Raw genomic sequence first — 21,028 nt, 5'->3', positions numbered from 1 at the left:
TGAGCGAAATCCATTACAGGGCTCTTGCCAAGAATTTTCATTTTTGTTTGAAATTTGTACATATGTCCTCTTAAAAACTGTCGTTAAAAAATGTCGGCCATCAATGATAACAAAGAAAAATTCTATTCATCGTATGTTGACCAATCACCGTCAATGAAGGAGCTGAACGAATTTGATAAGCTTAAAGGGGCTACGGCGCTCACTGATGGGGCAATTGATGGGGGCAATTTGCCGTTAGAGCTCCGTGTCATTTATTGTTCCGTATTGATGTATTTTCGCCTCTTGGTCATTTTCTTTCCAGATAACCATTTTTGAAGGTATCTTTAACAAATCATAAAAAACGACTTATATTTTGTGATTTTGCTCCCTTATTTAACATGGCAAACAATAAAGCGCACAAAATGTTAGCGGTTTTCGTCAATAGCATGATTATGAGAGTAATGCTTTCCGTTTAAAATTTTAAAGTTTTTTTTTGTGGAAAATGTATCAATAAAGGCAAGCTATTTATCATGATTAATCTAATGCATTGGAGTTTTATATTGAAATTGATTTAAGGAATTGTCTAAGTGTAATTCAGGGATTGAAGTTAAAAAGTAGCGTAGCAGCTCTCGTAAGCTTGTTTTCTCCTATTGCTGCTTCTCCTACTGTTTTCTCGAACGGTAGAGAGTCATTCATCTGAGACCAAGGAAAAATGTGCATTTCGTGACTAATAAAAAGGTCGTTTGATCGTGTGTGTTTCACGATTTTTTTTTATTGTTTAATTATTTGTTTGTGATTCCAAGTCCAAGTCCAAGTGTCCCAAATCCCATTTTCCCCGTGAAAATGTACCCAAATCCAACTTCCCATTTTACCCCTGCAGGCCCCTTTACGAATAAAAGACTGTATTCTTGCAGTCATCATCATTTCAAAACGGCTGCCTTTTTTGTGTGTCATCTTATTAACGACATTTCCATATTTCCATGGTTTTCTTGAATAGTTTTCGTTCATGTCATTATATCATCACCCATTGAAGTTTACCGTTGTACCAAAGATGACACCGGAAGTCGTGTGTTCTGTATTTTCTTTTGTTTTTGATTTTACACTAACGATTTAAGACAGAAAATTCTTGGTCTCACTTCATATTGAGGTAACAAAATGCATCTGTATTCTTCTTAATGCAAATTACAGTTATTTAATATTAAATGCCGTTTTCCGAGGAAACAGGAAGTTAGAATGAGTGACCTTTCATTTTTCATTCCATCTGGGGAATTTCCCTACGCTTTTGTGTTCTTTCTTGGAAAAATACAACTGGATCTTTCAAGCGACGTGTTTTCATTTACAACAAGACGGCAGGCAAGAATGGCTTCTGAAGGTAAGCATTCATTTAACGTCTTTTGGATAACTATTAAAGTCAGATATACGTTACACTGCAGCTAGTCAAATATACATGATGAAAATGAATGTGTTTTATATTTTTATTATTCGGTGTGCGCACCTGATATAAATCATGGGCACAGATGCAGTGTATAACTTTTGTCGCTGTTAGCGGCATTCTGTTACAGTTTTAGCGAATGTTGACCATATTATCGTGCCTGATCTGAAGCGAACTAGTAGTTTGTAAATCAAGTCAGCGAATTATTTTAATGTGCGTGATATTCACACAAGTTATTGTCGACTGCAATCTTGTTTGCAATCCGTATATCTCTTGTCCTCGTTTCTCGGAATAGGCTGGAGCACGGAGAATGTTATTGATGACTTTTGTTGTAAAACATGCCACAGGACAGCTTCTGATTTAATGCACAAAAAGAAAAAGAAAACGGAACATAAAAAACTCAAATCACCAGTTATATTATAGACATAATAATACTCGGCGAGTAACCGACTTAATAGACACCGTACTGTCTGTGGGTCAACAAAGTGTTTTCAACGAAGCCTACGTAAGAACTGTTAAGACACCCGCTTCTCTTTAAATAGGAAAACTTTCCCGTTAGTATGGAGTCCTTAATTTTATTCTCTAATAGTAAAATAAAGTAATTCTTGATTCAACCGACTTGACCGACTCCTAGTGCGCATGGCCGTAACGCAATACAGCGACACTACTGTTAGTCACTTGTATTAGCTTTAATTAGCTTTTGCACTCAAACACGAGGTTATTACTTTACATAAGTCATTGTGCATTTTTCTTTGACAACCTTTTTTATGGATATGCGAGTCTGGTGTGAATTGTCAATTAAAACTATGTGTGTTTTAAATTCAAAACTCTTAAATGATATTGAATGCCTGTTACAAAAAATTGTGTTACTTCCGAAACTGAGCGTGACATTGTTCGTGACATTGTCCATGTGACGTATTTTCCCACGAGGATGTTTATTTTTAGACTTTGGCTTAGGCCACGTGATAGAGACTTTCCGAGAAGAACTTCAGACGAGAAGTGTTTTGAGTTGATTGTCGAAGGGTGCGACATGTTAAGCTGGAATTGAGTAAAATTGTTGTGTTACCGAGAATCCTGCGTTCAGTCTGGTAAACGTTTACTTCACCAAACCGAATCCATTCGTAACATTGGGGGCCTGTCCGGGAGTGAAGCATAAGAAGCGTTTACTTTACTACCGTAACCAGGAAAGGTGCAAATTTATTCAAGTTGTGTGGTTTGTGGCGATTTTGTGAAGTTTATCGCCGAGGAGAATCGAAGGACAAGCAAGCGGCATCTGTGAGAATTGTTTGTTTTGATTATTTGCTGTGTGTAGAGCACAAGAAGTGTTTATTTACTAACCTAACCGCTAGAAAGGAACAGTTTCTTTCAAGGTGTGTGGTTTGTGTCGATTTGTCGAGTTTATCGTCGAGCCGGAGAATCGAAAGTAATTGTGTGGATTGTTTGTTTGACTATTTGCCGTGTGTGAGTGGAGCACAAGAACGAAGAGTTTATTTACTACCGTAATCGCAGGAAAGAAACAAATTAATTCGAAGTGTGTGGTTTGTGGAACTTATCGTCGAGGATAATCGAATTACAAGTGAGTCGCGTTTGTGAAGATTGTTTGCTTCGATTATTTTGTGGTAAACTTTTAAGCGTCTTTAGCAATGGAGAAGTTTATTCAGATGGGAGAAAAGTTTGGACTCGAAGGAGAAAAGCTGCTGAAATTCGTAAAAGAGCAAGAGGAGAAAGAGGAAAGACTTCAGAGAGAAAAAGAAGAGAAAGAGGAGAGACTTCGAACACAACAAGAGGAGAAAGAAGAGAGACGTCGACAACAAGCCGAAGAGAGAGACGAGAAACGTCGGCAAGAAGAAGATGAAAGAGAAGCAAGGCGCCAGGAACGCGATCTCCGAAAAATGGAAAGGGAAGCGGAACTTTTGAGACAGAGAGAAGCGATCGAAGCTGCGAAAAGACAGCATGAGTTAGATCTGGCACGTTTGGCGGGAGATGGACATTTCCCCGCACAACCGAACAATAACAAAGAGGAACGAGCCAAGACACCTAAACTACCGTCATTTGTGGACGGTAAGGATGACCTCGATGCCTATCTCCAGCGTTTTGAACGGTTTGCGACGAACGCTAAGTGGGAGAAGAATGGTTGGGCTACAAAGCTTAGTGCTCTGTTGACAGGACGCGCCCTGGATGTTTATTCACGGTTGTCAGAGGAGGCCGCTACGGATTACGATAAAATGAAACTGGCACTGATGAAGAGGTATGATTTAACTGAGGACGGCTACCGTCGTAAATTTAGAGTATCTAAGCCTGAGATTGATGAAAGTCCTGATCAGTTTGTTGTGCGCTTGAGTGCATATCTAATGCGGTGGGTCGAACTCTCTAAGACCACTAAGAGCTTTGATGGCCTAAGAGATTTGATAGTCAAGGAGCAATTCATCAATTCATGTCCGAAGGAACTAGCCATTCACTTACGTGAAAGGGCTCCAGAGACACTGGAACAGATATCCCAGATTGCTGATCAGTACTTACAAGCTCATGGAAAGCACGTGTTTAGTAGTGGACGAAGTAGACCACCAGCCCCGCCCCAAAAGGATGATGACGCAAAGAAACCGCCCATTCAGCCTAGCCAGATACAGTGTTACAAGTGCAATGGTCGAGGGCATAAAGCTGCCAACTGTCAAGCCGTATTAAGGTCGTGTTTCTTGTGTGGAAGGCAAGGACATGAAGCGAGAAATTGCCAAGTGTCTCTCAAAGTGAATTTGCCGAAGGCTGGAGGATCGAGTAAGCCTCGTGTACCTGCAGCACCACGTGACCAAGTGAGTGCTGGCTGTCTAGTTCAGCCACCCCAGCTAAACGCTACGCCAGAGGAAGTCAAGTCTTGTATTGAAGAGGATCAGCTCCTTTTAGCGTGTGGAAAAAGGATTCCGTTGCTTAGCAATGCGTGCGTGGAGCCGTTGACTGGAGCTAGAAGCAAGATGCCTGTTGTAAAGGGTAGAGTGGGTGAAAGGACAGTGGATGTTCTGAGAGACACTGGTTGCAGTGGTATTGTAGTAAAGAAGGAGTTAGTTTCAGAGGAGCAGTACACTGGTGACTTCAATTGTATGCTGCTTATAGACAATACTGTGAGAAAAGTACCTATTGCAAAGATCACTGTGGACACCCCTTACCTGTCAGGAGAAGTTGAAGCACAGTGCCTTCCCAATGCGATCTATGACCTTATCGTTGGTAATGTGCCTGGTGCAAGAGCCGCAGATGACCCAGACCCCAGCTGGCAGGAAGCGTGTGCCGTGACTACTAGAGGTCAAGCTAAGAAAGCCGGAGAACATACCCCATTGAAGGTACCAAGTTCATCAGAGAGTCCCATAGTAGATAGAGAGAAGCTTATGCAGTTGCAGCGTGAGGATGCAAGTTTGAAGAAGTACTGGGACCGCGATGACACTCGAGTGAAGGGCCAAGCTGAGATCTCATTTGAGCAAAGGAGCGGAGTCCTGTACCGAGTTTACAAGCACCCGTACGTAAATAGTGGAAAGCCAGTGAGACAAGTTCTGGTTCCAACCCCGTTGAGACGCCAAATCATGGATGTAGCTCACGGGTCAATAATGGGTGGACACATGGGCATAAAGAAGACAGCTGACAAAATTCAGGCTGCGTTCTACTGGCCTGGTATCCAAGGAGATGTCACGCGACATTGTAAATCCTGTGATGTATGTCAGAAGACCGTACCAAAGGGATCAGTCCCCAAAGTCCCGTTGGAGAAGATGCCGATAATTGACAAGCCGTTTAAGAGAGTAGCAATCGACCTGATTGGTCCGATAGGCCCGCCAAGCGAGGAAGGTCACAGATACATACTGACGCTCGTGGATTATGCAACTCGATACCCAGAAGCTGTGCCGTTGAAGAACATTGATACAGAAACCGTTGCAGAAGCCCTAGTAGACATCTTCAGCCGCCTTGGAGTACCGGAAGAGATCCTTAGCGATCTGGGAACACAGTTTGTCTCTGAATGTATGAAGGAGGTAATGCGTCTCTTGAGCATCAAGCAGCTGACGACAACTCCGTACCACCCCATGTGTAATGGTATGACCGAAAAGTTTAATGGATCACTGAAGTTAATGCTGAAAAGATTGTGCAGTGAGCAGCCAAAGCAGTGGCATCGCTACATCAACCCGCTGCTGTTTGCCTACCGTGAAGTTCCCCAGGAGTCTACAGGATTTGCACCGTTTGAGCTATTGTATGGGAGAGCTGTCAGAGGACCCATGTACATTCTGAAGGAACTGTGGACGAAAGAAGTAGAAGAACCAGAAGTAAAGAACAGTTACCAGTATGTCTTCGAGCTGCGCGAGAAGCTAGAAGATACTCTCAACCTTGCCCACAGTGAGTTGCAGAAATCCCAGCAGAAAGGGAAGCACTACTATGACCGCAAAACGAAGGTCCGCAAGCTCCAGCCAGGGGACAAGGTACTTGTATTACTGCCAACTGACCACAACAAGTTGCTAATGCAGTGGAAAGGCCCTTTTGAAGTCAGCGCTGTTGTAGGCCTTAACGATTACAAGGTCAAAGTCAAGGGCAAAGAGAGAGTTTACCATGTCAACCTCCTCAAGAAGTATTTTGAGCGAGAGGAGCCAGCAGAAGTGTCCGCGGTGGCAATTGAGGCTGAGACTGAGGAGACAGAAGTTGAAGCCGACTTCCTGGAGATTGGAGGATATGTACCGAAGGAGTCTATCCATGACGTGACTACAGGACCCAATCTTAGAGATGACCAAAGAGATGAGTTTATGGACTTGGCACACCAGTTCTCAAGTCTATTCACCGAAGCGCCTGGTACCACGAACTTGGTTCAGCACCACGTCAAGCTTACGTCAGAGGAGCCAGTCAGATCTAAGCCGTATCCTGTTCCGTACAGCCTCAGAGAATCTCTTAAGGAGGATATTAACGATATGATTAAGATGGGCGTGGTCAGAGAATCTAATTCGCCGTATTCGTCACCCGTTGTTGTTGTGAAGAAAAAGGATGGGACGAACAGGGTATGCGTTGATTACAGAAAGTTAAACAAGCTAACTGTATTTGATCCTGAACCAATGCCAACTGCAGAGGAGCTTTTCCAGAAATTAAACGGTGACAAGTACTTTTCGAAGATTGACCTTAGCAAAGGATACTGGCAGATAACCATACCGGAGGAAGATATCCCAAAGACAGCCTTTGTAACGCCTGATGGGTTGTATGAGTTCTTGAAAATGCCATTTGGGATGGTTAATTCCGCAGCAACCCTTAAACGCGCCATGAAAAGATTACTGAAGGATCTGCCAAACGTCGAATTCTACTGGGACGATATCCTAGTCCACACCCGTACGTGGGAGGAGCATCTCGAAGCCCTTCGTGAGCTATTCAAGCGACTACTACAGTTCGGGATGACAGTCAGACCAAGCAAGTGCATTTTTGGCGTAGACAGTGTTGAGTTTCTTGGTCATCAGTTGCAGTGTGGTCTAGTAGGACTTCATGAGGATAACGTGGCTAAGATTAGAGACGCCCCAAGACCTAGCACCAAGAAGCAGATCCGTTCGTTTATGGGATTGGCCGGATACTATCGAGATTTCATCCCAAATTTCGCTGCAGTGGTGGCTCCCCTCTCGGACCTAACACGCAAGGGCCAGCCAAACAGAGTGGAGTGGGGTGAAGCCCAGGAGAGAGCCTATCAGTCAGTCAAGGCACACCTTACAAGCACGCCAATTCTGCATCTTCCTGATCCTAGCAAGACGTACTACTTGAGAACTGACGCATCAGATAATGGCATTGGCGCTGTCCTAATGCAAGAGCACGAAGGAAAGCTGTTTCCAGTTTGTTACGCTAGCAAGAAACTGTCCAATGCGGAGCGGAATTATTCTACTATCGAGAAGGAGTGTTTAGCCATTGTGTGGGGGATCAAGAGATTTCACCTATACTTGTATGGAGTACGTTTTGTACTGCAGACAGATCACGAGCCTCTCAAGTACATGAACAGTGCTAAGTTCGTGAACAGTCGCCTTATGCGCTGGGCGATCTTTCTTCAGAGCTATAACCTGAAGGTTGAAGCTATCAAGGGATCAGACAATGTTGGAGCAGACTACCTGAGCCGAGTGGTTGAGTAAGAAGGACAAATCTAAGACACTGGACTACCCCCAATTCTGTAAAGTCAATTTTTCGTTATTATTGAGAAATGTTTGCAAATTTCTTTTCAAGAGGGGGTTATGTTACAAAAAATTGTGTTACTTCCGAAACTGAGCGTGACATTGTTTGTGACATTGTCCATGTGACGTATTTTCCCACGAGGATGTTTATTTTTAGACTTTGGCTTAGGCCACGTGATAGAGACTTTCCGAGAAGAACTTCAGACGAGAAGTGTTTTGAGTTGATTGTCGAAGGGTGCGACATGTTAAGCTGGAATTGAGTAAAATTGTTGTGTTACCGAGAATCCTGCGTTCAGTCTGGTAAACGTTTACTTCACCAAACCGAATCCATTCGTAACAATGCCTAGCTTTCTTATTGCTTTTCCTCTTTTATGTTATCAGCGCTGGCTGAATGTGTGATGATTATCGTGGTTCACAAGTCATTGGTTATGTTATCATATTATATCCAACGGGCGTTCGTGGAATAACTGTCAATTAATTGTTATATTCACAGCAAAGGCAAATCCACCCGCCGATTGGCAGAAGTCATATATTGCGGTCGTGGCCATAGACTTTGGCACGTCATACAGTGGTTTTGCATTTTCATTCAACAAGGGTCAAGAAAAGGATGCCATATTCATGAATAAGGATTGGACGAATGAACAAGGAAGTAGAACAAGCAAGGCGCCGACATGCTTGCTTCTTACTCCAGACCTTACATTCAACTCGTTTGGCTATGATGCAATGGAACATTATGCTGAACTTCAAAGCGAGCAAGAGGAACAGGAGTACTATTTCTTTCAGCATTTTAAAATGGCTCTCCACAGCGACACGGTAAGAAGTTCCTTTTCTAACGAGTCTTTTCTTGTTCATTTGGGCGTAGTCGTCAAATAAATGATTGAATAATTAAAAGGCTTTGTCATTCAATGACACACACTAGACAGGAAGAAATACCTTTTCGGTGACTACATGCATGTACCGGTCGGACGCTTTACTTCTGAGGTACAGGTAACTCCCTGGAAGTAAGCCATACTTTAATGTTTAATGTAACAGGCATCCAGCATACTGCTCCCGGGGGGGGGGGGGGGGTACTCCCTATAATGGCCTATACGGGGAGGCTCCGCCCGAAAGGGGTACCTTTTTCAGGCTCCAGGTATATAAAAGGGTAGGAATTCCACAAGTTTAGGTATATGAAAAGGGTAGGGAAATCTGACATAATGATATTTTAAAAGGCCTTTACATTAAATATTTCGAGCAGACGCAACTTTTGGCTGTATCGTCGTAATTTATTAAGCGCTACATAAAAATGCCAAGAAAACTTCCTGTTTTAGGTTAATGTGATGTCGTGTAGGTATATGAAAGGGGTGCCTTTTGGCAATAAAAGGTATACAAAATGGGTACCTTTTCTATCAAAATGGTATATAAAAAGGTAACGGGTTAGATATCCGGGAGGAGCCTCCCCGTACAAAACTTTTTCGAGTACCCCCCTCCCCCCTCCTCCCCGGGATACTGCTAGGACTTTTTCTCAATAGTGCTACGAAGCTTAACATTTAAAATTTATTTACCATCTATCCCTTACAAAAACATTGCTTCATTATTTTTGAGAAATAACTCATTGTGCTTTTTCAACATCATTATTAGACTTTAAACTTGGAAACTTCCCTTAAAGCAGCTAATGGAAAACACGTTAAGGCCAAGACAGTATTTGCACATTCAATTAAATTCATGAAAGACGAGGCCATCAAGCTTATTTCCCTGGAAACTGGAGATAAACATTTTAAAGCGGAAGATATACAGTGGGTTTTAACTGTTCCCGCCATTTGGACTCCAGGAGCAAAGCAGTTCATGAGAGAAGCAGCATATGAGGTGAGGTTTGTGTTTCTTTATTTTTCAGATCTTTTAAATACATGTTAATAAGCAAACTGGAAATCTGAGAATTGGCTTAGTTTAGTTAGTTTATCAGCTATTAATTAATACAAATCTGCTGGTTGTTAGAATTACAATTAATTTTATCCTTACAATGAGATTGGTTGTCATATTGAAAATGAAAGTCCTCACATGCAGAACAAGCAGAACAATACCACCTCGATATTACAGCCATTTCAGGAACATAAATTATTCTCCTGGACGAGTGAATTAATTTATGTTCCTACATTATTTTGTCTTCGATTGGCATATTTTTTCTACTAGAACCTCCATGTCGCAAGCCCCAGAACGATGTCGGACCATGTTGTGGCTTACGGCTTCAGCATTGCAATTATCTTAGTAGTAATATGAGAGTCATCCGAATACCACCTCTGAATTAACCGCTTATCGCAGCTGGAGTTCGTTTTTTTGGCAAGTGTTAATGAGTCACGGTAAATTCCCCGACTTTGTTTACCCACGCGGAAAAAAACAAAATTTGCATACCATGTTCAGGCAAGCCCTTGACATGTTCAAACAAGCCCGTGACTGTTACGTCACGCTCTCAACGTAATTCGACAAATACCACACTGAATTAAACGCTTTTTTGACAGGTGGCGATGAGCCATGACATTACAATGTCTAAATATATTATTCGGGTAAACCCCCGACACCCACGCACAAATTTGCATGCCGCTCGCGGCTTCATGTCAATTGAACATTTGTGCTTTTTAGGTACATGGCTTTCATCAAGACCTCGTCGGCTGCGAACAAAGCAAGACAGTTTGACGAGTTTGTTGAGCAACAAATTGAGCGAATGCCTCAAATGACGGACCCACTTCGTGAAGTTGTCCGTAATATACTGGATGAGCCCATCTCTCTTGAAGTGCAAAAGCGCTTACTAAAACCGATGCTTTCCCAAGAGTATCACCCAAAACCCCCGAAGCGACTTCGTCGCGAGGAAAAGAAGAAGCAAAAAAGGAAGAACATTCAAAATGAATTTGATCCTTTTTTACCTCACGAAAATCGGGTGGTAACAAATTATCAGAATGAGATTTTAAACCTTCTTGATACCGCAGAATACGATGGGGAGGAGGAGAATGGGCGTCGTTTTATTCGATGGCGCTTTATCAGAGGTCTGGAAAAAGACCTAACACCAAACTTTATAGAAAATATTCGAGGAAAGGTAAACACAGCGTTTTATATCAGGCATGTTTACTCTTATCAGTTACGCAACATTGATAATTACACGGTTATTGTCTACTACATTAACCACGGCTCATCTTGGATTAATAAGCTGCCTGCAGCAGAAAAATGGTTGAGCGAACAGGAGACAAAACGCCTGGCTTCTGACAATATCCAAAGACCCTCTACAAAGTGGGAGTTTGTGAGCTTTTTTAATGTTGATGTAAAGGTTGTGCGTGACCGACAACCGCTGTTAGGCACAGGCCCCTTACCAGACTGGTTTCGCAACCTTGCGCGTGGCCGGCCGATGGTTGCGCTAGATACCTATCTTGATAATTTGTGTCTATGGCGTTGTATTGCTGTGCACCAAGGAGCGCGTATTGATCGAAGCACAGCAGCAGCCCGAGGTCTTGCAAAGAGTTTTTTTTAAACTCGAAACTGTGCCGACCGACTGTCTAAAAACATCTTTTGATGAATTGGATGAAGTTGAAAAGCATCTGTATCAGGTTGTCCCTTTTTCTGATTGGCTCGGCATCCGTGTTTAAGAGCCTGTGCGAGAAAAAAATGAAAAAGTCGTATGGCATTTAAAAAGAAACTCTCCAGCTAATTTAAAGAACATTTTGACCATCGGCATTTATGAAGGGCACGCGTTTGTCATTAAAAATATTGAAAAGTTAGCCAATACGTATGCATGCACCCATTGCAAAGCAAAATTTACAAAAGTTTGTAACCTTAAACGCCATTATCAAACTTGCAGCCAAGGAAAAACAACAATGGTTTGTTTAGGAGAAAATGTTGAAGAACCGCCGGCAAACTTTGACAAGACTTTTTCTCCAACCAATCAAGCTTCCGAAGAATCTTTACGTTGGCTTGACCAAGAATCCGAGAGGCTGAAAATTCACATTCACCACGAAAGGTGTGGGCATGGTGGTGAGTGTTGGGTTGAGCGCTTTCCTGTCGACGGGTACGATCCTATTTCAAAAACCGTATGGCAATACCACGGCTGCTACTGGCACGGGTGTATAAAATGTTACCCACAAGATCGTGACAAAATCTTTGTCCGCAACGACCAAACAATTCATAACAGATATTTAGCCACAATGAAACGCACCAGTTGGCTACGCCTGAAAGGCTACCGTGTGATAGATGCTTGGGCGTGCGATGTTAAAAAAAGTGTTCCTTTGGGACCGCGCGCACCACGCGCCGATCCATGGCACTGCTACCCGCACGCAATCTTGTATGATTTTGAGTCTTATGGCGATAATAATCAGCGAAAGGAAGTAACTCCATTTCTCACGATTGAAAACGCGCACGTGCCGATTTCTGTAAGCATAGGAGACACTCTTGAAAGAGAGTCCACACACATCTGCGAAAGAGACCCCGCGGAGCTGGTCCGCAAGTTTATGAAAGAGCTTGAAAGGCGAGGAAAAAACATCCGCGCCCTCGTAAGAAAAGAATCTATGCCAGAAGACATCATAAACCTGCTTCCAAAAGCACAACAACGAAAAATCAAGGAATGGTGCGACCAAGTTCCTGTACTTGGCTTTAACTCTGGCAGTTACGATTTGAATCTGATCAAAAATCACTTTGCAGAACGCCTTGCCGACACAACCGGCAAAGTCAGAGTGGCAAAAAATGGTAACAAAATCATGTTTTTGCTTACTCAGGGATTTCGTTTCCTTGACACTACCTTGGGCCAGCCTTAAAATTCATTTTTTTTCTCCCCAAGTTCCAATGAATGGAGGCGGGCGTTGCATCTAGTGTGCAGGCATAACTCTCATACCATTGCCACCTTTTGATTTTACCTGCAACCCTTTCCGAGAACTGCGGCCTTAACAATTTTGAGTGAGTTCTTGATCTGCGTTTTGCTCATTTTCAGATCAACTCTCCTTTTGTCGCTGACGGCTTGCTTGATTTTTTTTTATTTGACTGGCGGTCAAATGCAAAGTGCTTCCGACTCCTCCGGAAATGTCTACGTCTCAGTGTAATTGCTGTTTTGTTCGAAAACGCCTTGGCAAGGCTTTCTTTTTGTCCATCAGAAAGCACAACCTTACGCGGGTAGTAAGAAGTCATCTTGTATATATTTTGTGAAAAAAATTCAGACCACAACCAGTTCGTTACCCACCTGCCTCAGAACCATTTCGGTTTCGTACAGAATAGCTGCATATATCGTGTAATCCTGGGCATTTGCCGCCTCGTTAAGCCTGTAGTGAAAAACCATCTGCTTCGGATCGTTTGTCAAGTTATCTTTGTTTTCTCGAAGGTCGAAGTAAAGAAAAGGGTAAAGTGTGCTAAAGTTGCTTGTCTGCAGCTGAATTCCTGTATTGTAATCATTCTTTCGGTAACGGTAATTCATCACGTCGTTGAGGATTCGCAGCTTGAAATTTTCGTCATACTCCAGCTCAGGATAAAACTGAGAAGCACCGTACTGCAGCCTGCAAGTGGCAAGCTTTGCTGAGTCATCTCCGTCAATGTCAAAAGTGTCTGGGTAAGAGCGTTCACTTTTCGGCTCTACTGGATGAATATGAAGACGTGCTTTGCGTCTTTGATTCCAGGATTTATCTGCCAAGTTCCAAAAGCATCACGTCGGCTGCTGCTGGGCTGCACCATTTCACTCATGTAAGTCCACTTTCTTGGTTTTAAAAAGTCTTCGTTCGCAAGCATTTGCCATTCGCTCGTGAACCGAAGCATTGGAACCCACAGCTCAAGATTTCTTACAACAATTCGCCTGTTTGTACCGTCGTTCTGCCAAATCATTTCTGCGTCAGACTGAAGTTGTAATTCAAACTCAAGCTGCATTGGTGGCAAAAGCTTGTCACTGAGCTCTTCAAAAAAAGAGTACCTGTTCAGAGGAATAATAGTGTTGACCGTTGCACCCGCGTGGGCTAACAACCCCCTTTGACGAATTCCAAGGTTTGTTGCAGCCGCTGTTGTAACATTACTGTCATCCGTGTCAAGATACCAAAACTGGCTTTTCGCCACGCTTCTGGAGAAGTCATCAGAATAATCCAACAAGTTTTTGATAAATATCAGCTTGTGAATGTCGTCAACGTTATAGAGAGGTTTGCCAGCAGATTTGACCACAAGTTTGTTTAACAAAGAAAAAGATCCATTAATCGGCGCGGAACGAGTGTCTCCTGCAACAGCAGCCCCATCTGCGGTCGCTTCGAATGTGAAATCTGCTCGGATGTAAGCGTTGTACCAGTCGAACCAGTTGTCTCTGTCAGTCACAGAAAATTTGTAGCCAGTTTTTGTCTGGTGCTGAGCGTTTCCAGGAATGCTGATTGGCTTGTCTAGCCCAAACCGCACAAACTCAGTTTTTTCCAAAAACTTGCCGCTTCTGAACATCGCTCCCAAAGCCAGGTATATATATCCGCAAAAAATTTTTAATTTTCTGAGACGATTTGGTTTACCTTCAACCTTGCTTCTTTTCTTCTTAAAATATTTTCAAGCTTTTGTCTCGACGTTTGGTTGAGTCCTTTTTTTTCCATCAACTCTTCAAGCTTTTTTCGAGAATCAGGTAAAATACTTTTTTTTCTTTTTAAAACTTGCTGAATTTTTTCCGCGCCACGCTCAGCAACTTTTTTGGTGGTTTCAGCCGTTTTTTTTAATAGCTTTTTCAGCTGCTTTTTCAGGTGCTTTTTTGACAGCCTCTTCTGCCTTTTTTCCCCGCTTTTTGCGAATCGTTTTCCGATAGCCATTAAAGTATCTCTTACGACCCCTGTTCCTTTGTGCCGATACCTGTATCGACCTCTGTCGTAGAATCGTGTCCACTCGCTTGGGTGGTTCATCCTATACTTTTCTCAAAAATCATTCTTCCTCTTCGAAAACAATGCTCAAAGCGACAGGTTGATCGTTCAGAAAAAGGTCATTTCAATGTCCATCACTAATTCTGATTCTTATCGAGTTAATTCGGTATTTGTTAACCGGATGCCACAAGAGTCGACGAGGCTCTTTCGAAAATGGGTAGGAGATTTCGAGAGTCGATGTTGACAACGTGTACAAAACATCGTCTGCAATATTGTCAACAGCTCTTGAAATAAGGTCGCAATGAATATAAATCCAGTCTACCCCTCACGTCAAGTTTGGCACATGATCACCGACGTTGTTCGTGTCGTTAAAGATTTTTTTTTTCAAATCCAATAAGCTCTGAAAAATCACCTTCGCTTAAATCAAGCTCGTAATCGTTGGCAATCAAAATTGTGACCCTGTATGTCGTAGTATAAAAATAAAGTTCAAAAATGTTTTTTGAATCATCAGTTTTTCCTGTAAGAGTTTGAAAAGCGTCGTTCAGGTCTTTATAATCATACATTCCATCAGGAATGGTAACATCAATCCAGTCTGAAGCAATTTTTTTTTCCATTTAAATTTGTTGTTGTTATATTTTTCTGAAACATTATACCAAGAATAGCTCATTGTTACAAGCTCATTCATAGCCGCTTTGTATCTTTTTGAAGCGTCTAAATTGATCGGTGGATCAAACAAAATCTGAAAGTCATGAGGTTCATTTCTTGCATCTTTCTTTTTTGCAATCGAGGAGTTGAGCGAAAGGTTAAGATGTTTCATCGTATATTATACTTATGTGAAATTGTTTTTGCTTCTTCTGTTGACAGCACTTTCTGTTTCGTTAACATTTGCAGCAATAAAATTATTTGACTTCGCAACTTTTTCGAGGTGTTTCCTGCATCAATTGAACCGAGGCTTATATGAAGTCTGTCAACAAGGTCGTTAACATCAACAACACCGCTCCCCTCTTGATCCGGGGGTTCTTTTTTAAAAAATAAAGAAGATTTTGCTTTCTTTTCTCCCCTTCTTTCTAAAATTTCGTCTCGCGCTTTTTTTATGTCTGAAAGAGTATAACCGTAAAATTTTGATTTTTTTTTTCATTTTGCTGCTCAACAGCGGCCTTTTTTTCAGCAAGTGTTTGCCATTTTTTCATCGACATCTTTTCGCGTATATATATAAACAACTAAAAAAATGAAGATTCCGAATTACGATCCTGAGTTTTATTCTCAAAGTGCTTTCAAACAAGGGCATCCAAGCATGCCCTCTGACACCTTTCGCATGCTTATTTGTGGTCCGAGCAACTCTGGAAAAACAAACATTCTTTTACACATGCTTTATAAGCTTTTGGTTTACGACAAGATTTATCTTTGCGCAAAAAACCTTCATCAAGAAAAGTACCAGTTTATTCTCGACGATTTTGAAAAAAGAGTTAATCCAGAAACTGGTTATAAAGTTATTGAAGCCTCAGAAGACGTCATTCCGCTTGAAGAACTTACAGACGACAACCAAAAAATAGTCATATTTGACGACATGGTTTGCGAAAGCAATCAAAACGAAATCATCAATTACTTCATAAACGGAAGGCATCGGCAATGCAGCGTCATTTATCTTTCTCAATGTTTTTTCAAAGTGCCAAAAAATATTCGTGATAATTGCAGCCATTTTTGCATTTTTTCATTTCTTCCCAGAGAAAATAACCGTATCGCTGATGAGCTTGGAATAAACAGAGATCTGCTTGATCTTGCAACAAAAACAAAATTCTCTTTTTTGTATCACGACAGGCCAATAAAAACAGCGAAAAAAAATGTTGACGAATATATATAAATGGGTGCTTTTAACGGAGACACAGGTCATCCTTCAGGCAGCTCATCAACGACTGGCCCTCCCGGCCCCCCTGGCCCAAGAGGTTCGACTGGCCCTGCTGGTCATAAAGGCGACACTGGCCCCCAAGGTCCCCAAGGTCCTACTGGTCCTGCTGGTCCTCAAGGTTCTCGCGGTCCTACTGGCCCCGCTGGCCCGAAAGGCGACACTGGTCCTCAAGGCCCCCAAGGCCCAACTGGCTCAAGAGGTTTCGTTGGTCAAAAAGGCGATAAAGGTGACAGCGGCCCAAATGGCTCTACTGGTCCTGCTGGTCCACAAGGGCCCCAAGGTGCAACTGGCTCTGCTGGCCCCGTCGGTGCAACTGGTCCTGCTGGCCCTGCGGGTCCAAAAGGTGAAACAGGTCCAACTGGTCCCGCTGGTGCCACAGGGCCTGCTGGGCATACTGGGCCTGCTGGAACAAAAGGGCCAAAAGGAGATGCCGGCCCAACTGGTCCTGCTGGTCCACAAGGTCCCGCTGGAGCAAAAGGCGCCCCTGGACAAATGGGCATTGTTAATCAAAATTTGGTAATGAACGACCATTCAATCAAACAGCTTGCAAATCCTGTTGGAGACCAAGACGCTGTAAACTTGGTTTCAATGGAAAAGTATGTTTCAACTCACTCAATTTCTTCAGGAACAAAAAAAAAAAATATGTTTTCACATTTGTTTTTTTCAGCATCTTCTTTCACAGGAGTTACAAATGTTGACTCATTAACGACTGTTTACGATTTTAAATATGATGTTCACTTAGTTAACAGAAACGCTTTTTGTTTTAATTTACTAAAATCCGGTGACAGTTTCAATTCAAGATTTAAAATCGGCCTCACCGGCTTGTTCCCTGGTGATTACACTCTTTGCGTTGAATTTTTCTTTCCTGAAAGTGATCTTAACTGGAGTTTAAGTGCTTCGTCACCTTTTGGGGGCGACACTGTTAATTATCATACAAAACGCTCTAACAATCACAGTCCAAAATACATGCGAACAATTATTCACTCACAAAAAATGCGTCAAGCCGTGACGATAAACTTTTTATTGATATAACCAATCCCGGTTACTTGGGGTCAAAAGCGAGTGAGCAAGGTTTTTTAATTGCTTACGGTGTTGAAGGTTACCAGGCAGACGTTCCAAGCGATGTTTTTGAAAGACTTTTTACCGTTTCAAGCGGAGATATCTTAATGGAAACCAATCTTGATATGAATGGGTTTGAGTTAAAAAACCTTAAAAATTTACCTCAAATTGATTTATTAAATGGGGGAGTAAAAATGCAAACAGATATTGATATGAATGGATACGAGTTAAAAAAACTATTTTCCAAAAATACCAAAAATACCAAAAATTGCAAATTTTGTCATAAATGGTTTTTATGATGGAACCGATGGTACAACTACTATTGGAGGTAGTTTTGGCTCAAGTCCTGTTTTTTATTCGGTTAAATTTAATTTTAATTTAAATTACTTTATTATGCCCGTTGATGGAAAAATTGAAGAATGGCAGTTTCTTATTTTAAGTAAAAAAGATGATAATGTTGTAAATGATAAAGTACAGGTGTTTATCAAGGTTCAAACAAAAGATGGTGGAAGGGGGTCAGCCACAATCAGTCCAACCGTTTCTTATTTCCAAAAACAGGACCTGGTTTCATTAGAAGCATCAAAAGGAGACAAAATTTTGGCCGCAATTTCAAATAGAAACGGAGCAATAAATACAAAAACAGGTTTGTTAAATTTAATAATTGCAAGTAAATATTAAGACGTACAAAAAGAGTCAATTTCCTGTCAAGAGGTTTGCGACAAACCCTTTGTCAAAAGTTTTCAACTGCGCGATCGCCTCTTCTGACAATAAAATCATTGTTTGATTGTTTTCTTTAGCAATTTTTTTATGTTGAAAGGTTTGTAAAGGTGGCCCAATAAACCTTTTAAAATTTTTTTTCCCACTTGTTATCAAAACTCCATTTCTTCCTCGGCCCATCTTTGTGTATATTTCAATGTCTGCAAATGTTCAATTGACATGAAGCCGCGAGCGGCATGCAAATTTGTGTGTGGATGTCGGGGGTTTACCCGAATAATATATTTAGACGTTGTAATGTCATGGCTCATCGCCACCTGTCAAAAAAGCGTCTAATTCAGTATGGTATTTGTCGAATTACGTTGAGAGCGTGACGTAACAGTCACGGGCTTGTTTGAACATGTCTAGGGCTTGCCTGAACATGGCATGACATGGTTGTTTTTTTCCGCGTGGGTAAACAAGGTCGGGAAATTTACCGTGACTCATTAACACTTGCCAAAAAAAACGAACTCCAGATGCGATAAGCGGTTAATTCAGAGGTGGTATTCGGATGACTCTCATATTACTACTATCTTTGTTTATCAATTGCGAAGAACATCGAGTCAAACAATATTTCATTGTTTACTTTTCCGTTACAGGCTGGTGTTGGGTCAGTCACTAATCCTGGCCAGTTAATCATCGCCCTTGAACCTGAAACTGCCGCCCTGTTCTGCATGGAACGAAAGATGAGCAAACTTGAATCAGAACTTGGTAGTGATGTTGAAGACGCAGAACTTGCACAACCACAAACTCAATACATGGTTGTTGATATAGGAGGTGACGGATTAGTTGTTTTTGCATGTTATCAATTACAAATATGGAGCTACGCGAAAAATTGTTTTTTGCTTTTCTGGAAATGAAATGAAAGGCAAGGTGTAATCGAAACATGGAACAACAAAAGTGGAAAGTTTATGGGTTTTCTCGGCTAACCACCAAGTAGGGATTTTTTTTTAAGTTCCGTTGCTGAAAATGATCTTCCATCCTTTGGAGAAAAACAAATAAAGAAAGATAAAGTGAACTTTCTTAACACTTTAGGGCAAACAAAAATTTGGTTTCAACAAAAATAAACAAATCGGATCAATTTCTAGAAACGTTCTGAATGAACCTTAACTGAATGAAGATGGACGCTTCTGCGTGTACTATCCTGTCCGATTTGGCGCCATTTATTCAATTCATGATGTTTCCAGCGGCATACAAAGGTGGAAAATATTAGTTTGTGTAACTGTATTTATTCGCCACTGTAGGAGGGACACTAGACGTAGCCGTACACGAAATAATTGACGATGGCAGCATCAAGGAGATCGACAAGATCACTGGTGGTCCTTATGGCGGAGTCAAGGTGAACCAGGAGTTCGAGTTCCTCTTGGACGAGCTGTGTGGTACAGAAAATATGAATGCGTATAGGGAGCAGTACCCATCTGACTGGCTTGCTGTGATGAATGACTTTGAAGGAAAAAAGCAGGGCTTACGAATCGTAGAGGGGAGACCGACAAATATCCGTTTGCCAGCAACTTTTGTGTCTTTGGTTAAAGGATGCCGAAACTCAGCCATGCAACGCTACGGTGAACAAAATGTTAAGCTCAGGAAAAACGAATACCTCTGCTTAAGTCCAACTATAATGAAGACGCTGTTTGAGCCTGTGTTGGAAAGCATTAAGGAACATTTGAAAACCCTGCAAGAAAGGCAACGATGTTCAAAAGTTAAAACAATGCTGTTAGTCGGCGGATTTGCAGACTCTGCCTTGCTTCGAGAAGAAATAATAAACGAATTTTCCCACAAGTACCGAGTTTTGATCCCGCGTAATGCAGCCATAGCAGTGGTTCAAGGTGCTGTCTTATTTGGCAAGAACCCAGCTAAAATAACGGAGAGAGTCGTTAGCACCACCTATGGGGCCGACTGCTCAAGAGATTTTGATAGAAACGTTCATCCTATCGAAAATTGGTTCTTGGCGGATGGTCGTCAAAAGTGCAAAAATTTGTTTAATTGTTTTGTCAAGGAAAACGAAATCGCAAAGTCTGGTCAAAGCATCAAGAAGATGTATAGCCCCTACATGAAAATGACACCGAGCTGACATTTGGATTTTACGTTGCTAGAAATCCTAATTGTAAGTTTGTCACTGACGTAGGGGTAACTAAGATCGGAAGTGTGACGGTTCAGTCACCCGACACCTCGAAAGGCCGCGGCAGGGATATTGAGGTCAGCATGCATTTTGGAGGAACAGAAATTGTCGCTACAGCAGTGGACATTTCAAGTGGAAGCACAGCCCAAACCACGCTTGACTTTTTTCATAAGTAATATAATTGGTAATTAAACACGGCGCATAGACTGAAATTGTTTGAAATTCATAATTGTGTTCATTAGACTTAATTGGACCTAAGGTACAGTGTGTTTTTTTAGTAATCAACTAATCATTCTGTCAAAAGGTAATTGTTGCTGATCAATATTATTGGAACTGAAATTGTTAGCTGCAATTCATCACCAAAAGCTTTTTTGTTATGATCTGAGTAGGCTGAGATGCCATAGTTGGCATGAAGCTTTGTTTATTAGGGTAGGCACTTAGTTCATTTATGCTATGCTGGCTTAGATAAAGTCATCGACTTTTGATTTTGTCGACGCTGGTAAAAAATAGGGAGAACTTAGAACCAATCAGATTCCAGAGTTTTGTTATATTTATGATTACACTGATAAAAGTGCATTACTTGATCTCGTCATTACAGAGCAGATGAATCTCTTTTATAAGATCGTCTGAGATGAAAATTAAGGAGGCCTATTGCATAAATTTTCGATAAATTTCGGAATAGCAAACGTCCTTATAGTTTAAATTTGGCAGAGAATTGTAAGAACTCTCTACACTCGTCTTAAAAATAGATTTAAAAATGGAATGAACATCTATTTTTTTTCTTGTTTATGATAATTAGAGAAACGCCAT

The 21,028-nt window shown here is 41.6% G+C and overlaps 1 protein-coding gene and 1 pseudogene across 2 annotated transcripts; both read left to right on the top strand.

The window, feature by feature from the left end:
* The first annotated feature begins 1,043 nt into the window (after positions 1 to 1,043).
* LOC144628573 (heat shock 70 kDa protein 12A-like) lies at positions 1,044 to 21,020 on the top strand (annotated as a pseudogene). The gene is made up of 5 exons (XR_013566269.1): positions 1,044 to 1,351; positions 8,060 to 8,379; positions 9,187 to 9,411; positions 18,699 to 18,876; positions 19,344 to 21,020. The product of XR_013566269.1 is annotated as a heat shock 70 kDa protein 12A-like (transcript).
* Positions 2,272 to 8,088, top strand: LOC144628572 (uncharacterized). The gene has a single exon (XM_078486687.1). It carries the CDS (start codon positions 3,055 to 3,057, stop codon positions 7,525 to 7,527), a length of 4,473 nt encoding a protein of 1,490 aa, XP_078342813.1. The 5' UTR covers positions 2,272 to 3,054; the 3' UTR covers positions 7,528 to 8,088.
* Positions 21,021 to 21,028: the final 8 nt, after the last annotated feature.

The sequence above is a fragment of the Oculina patagonica genome, chromosome 10, assembly GCF_052425735.1.
Source record: "Oculina patagonica isolate OP01 chromosome 10, crgOcupat, whole genome shotgun sequence".
NCBI lineage: Eukaryota > Metazoa > Cnidaria > Anthozoa > Scleractinia > Oculinidae > Oculina > Oculina patagonica.
The sequence above is the reverse complement of the archived record's forward strand: the minus strand, read 5'-3'. Positions and strand labels throughout refer to the sequence as shown.

Excerpts from the sequence above, each read along its gene's own strand:
- LOC144628572 (XM_078486687.1), top strand. The coding sequence starts at position 3,055 with ATGGAGAAGTTTATTCAGATGGGAGAAAAGTTTGGACTCGAAGGAGAA.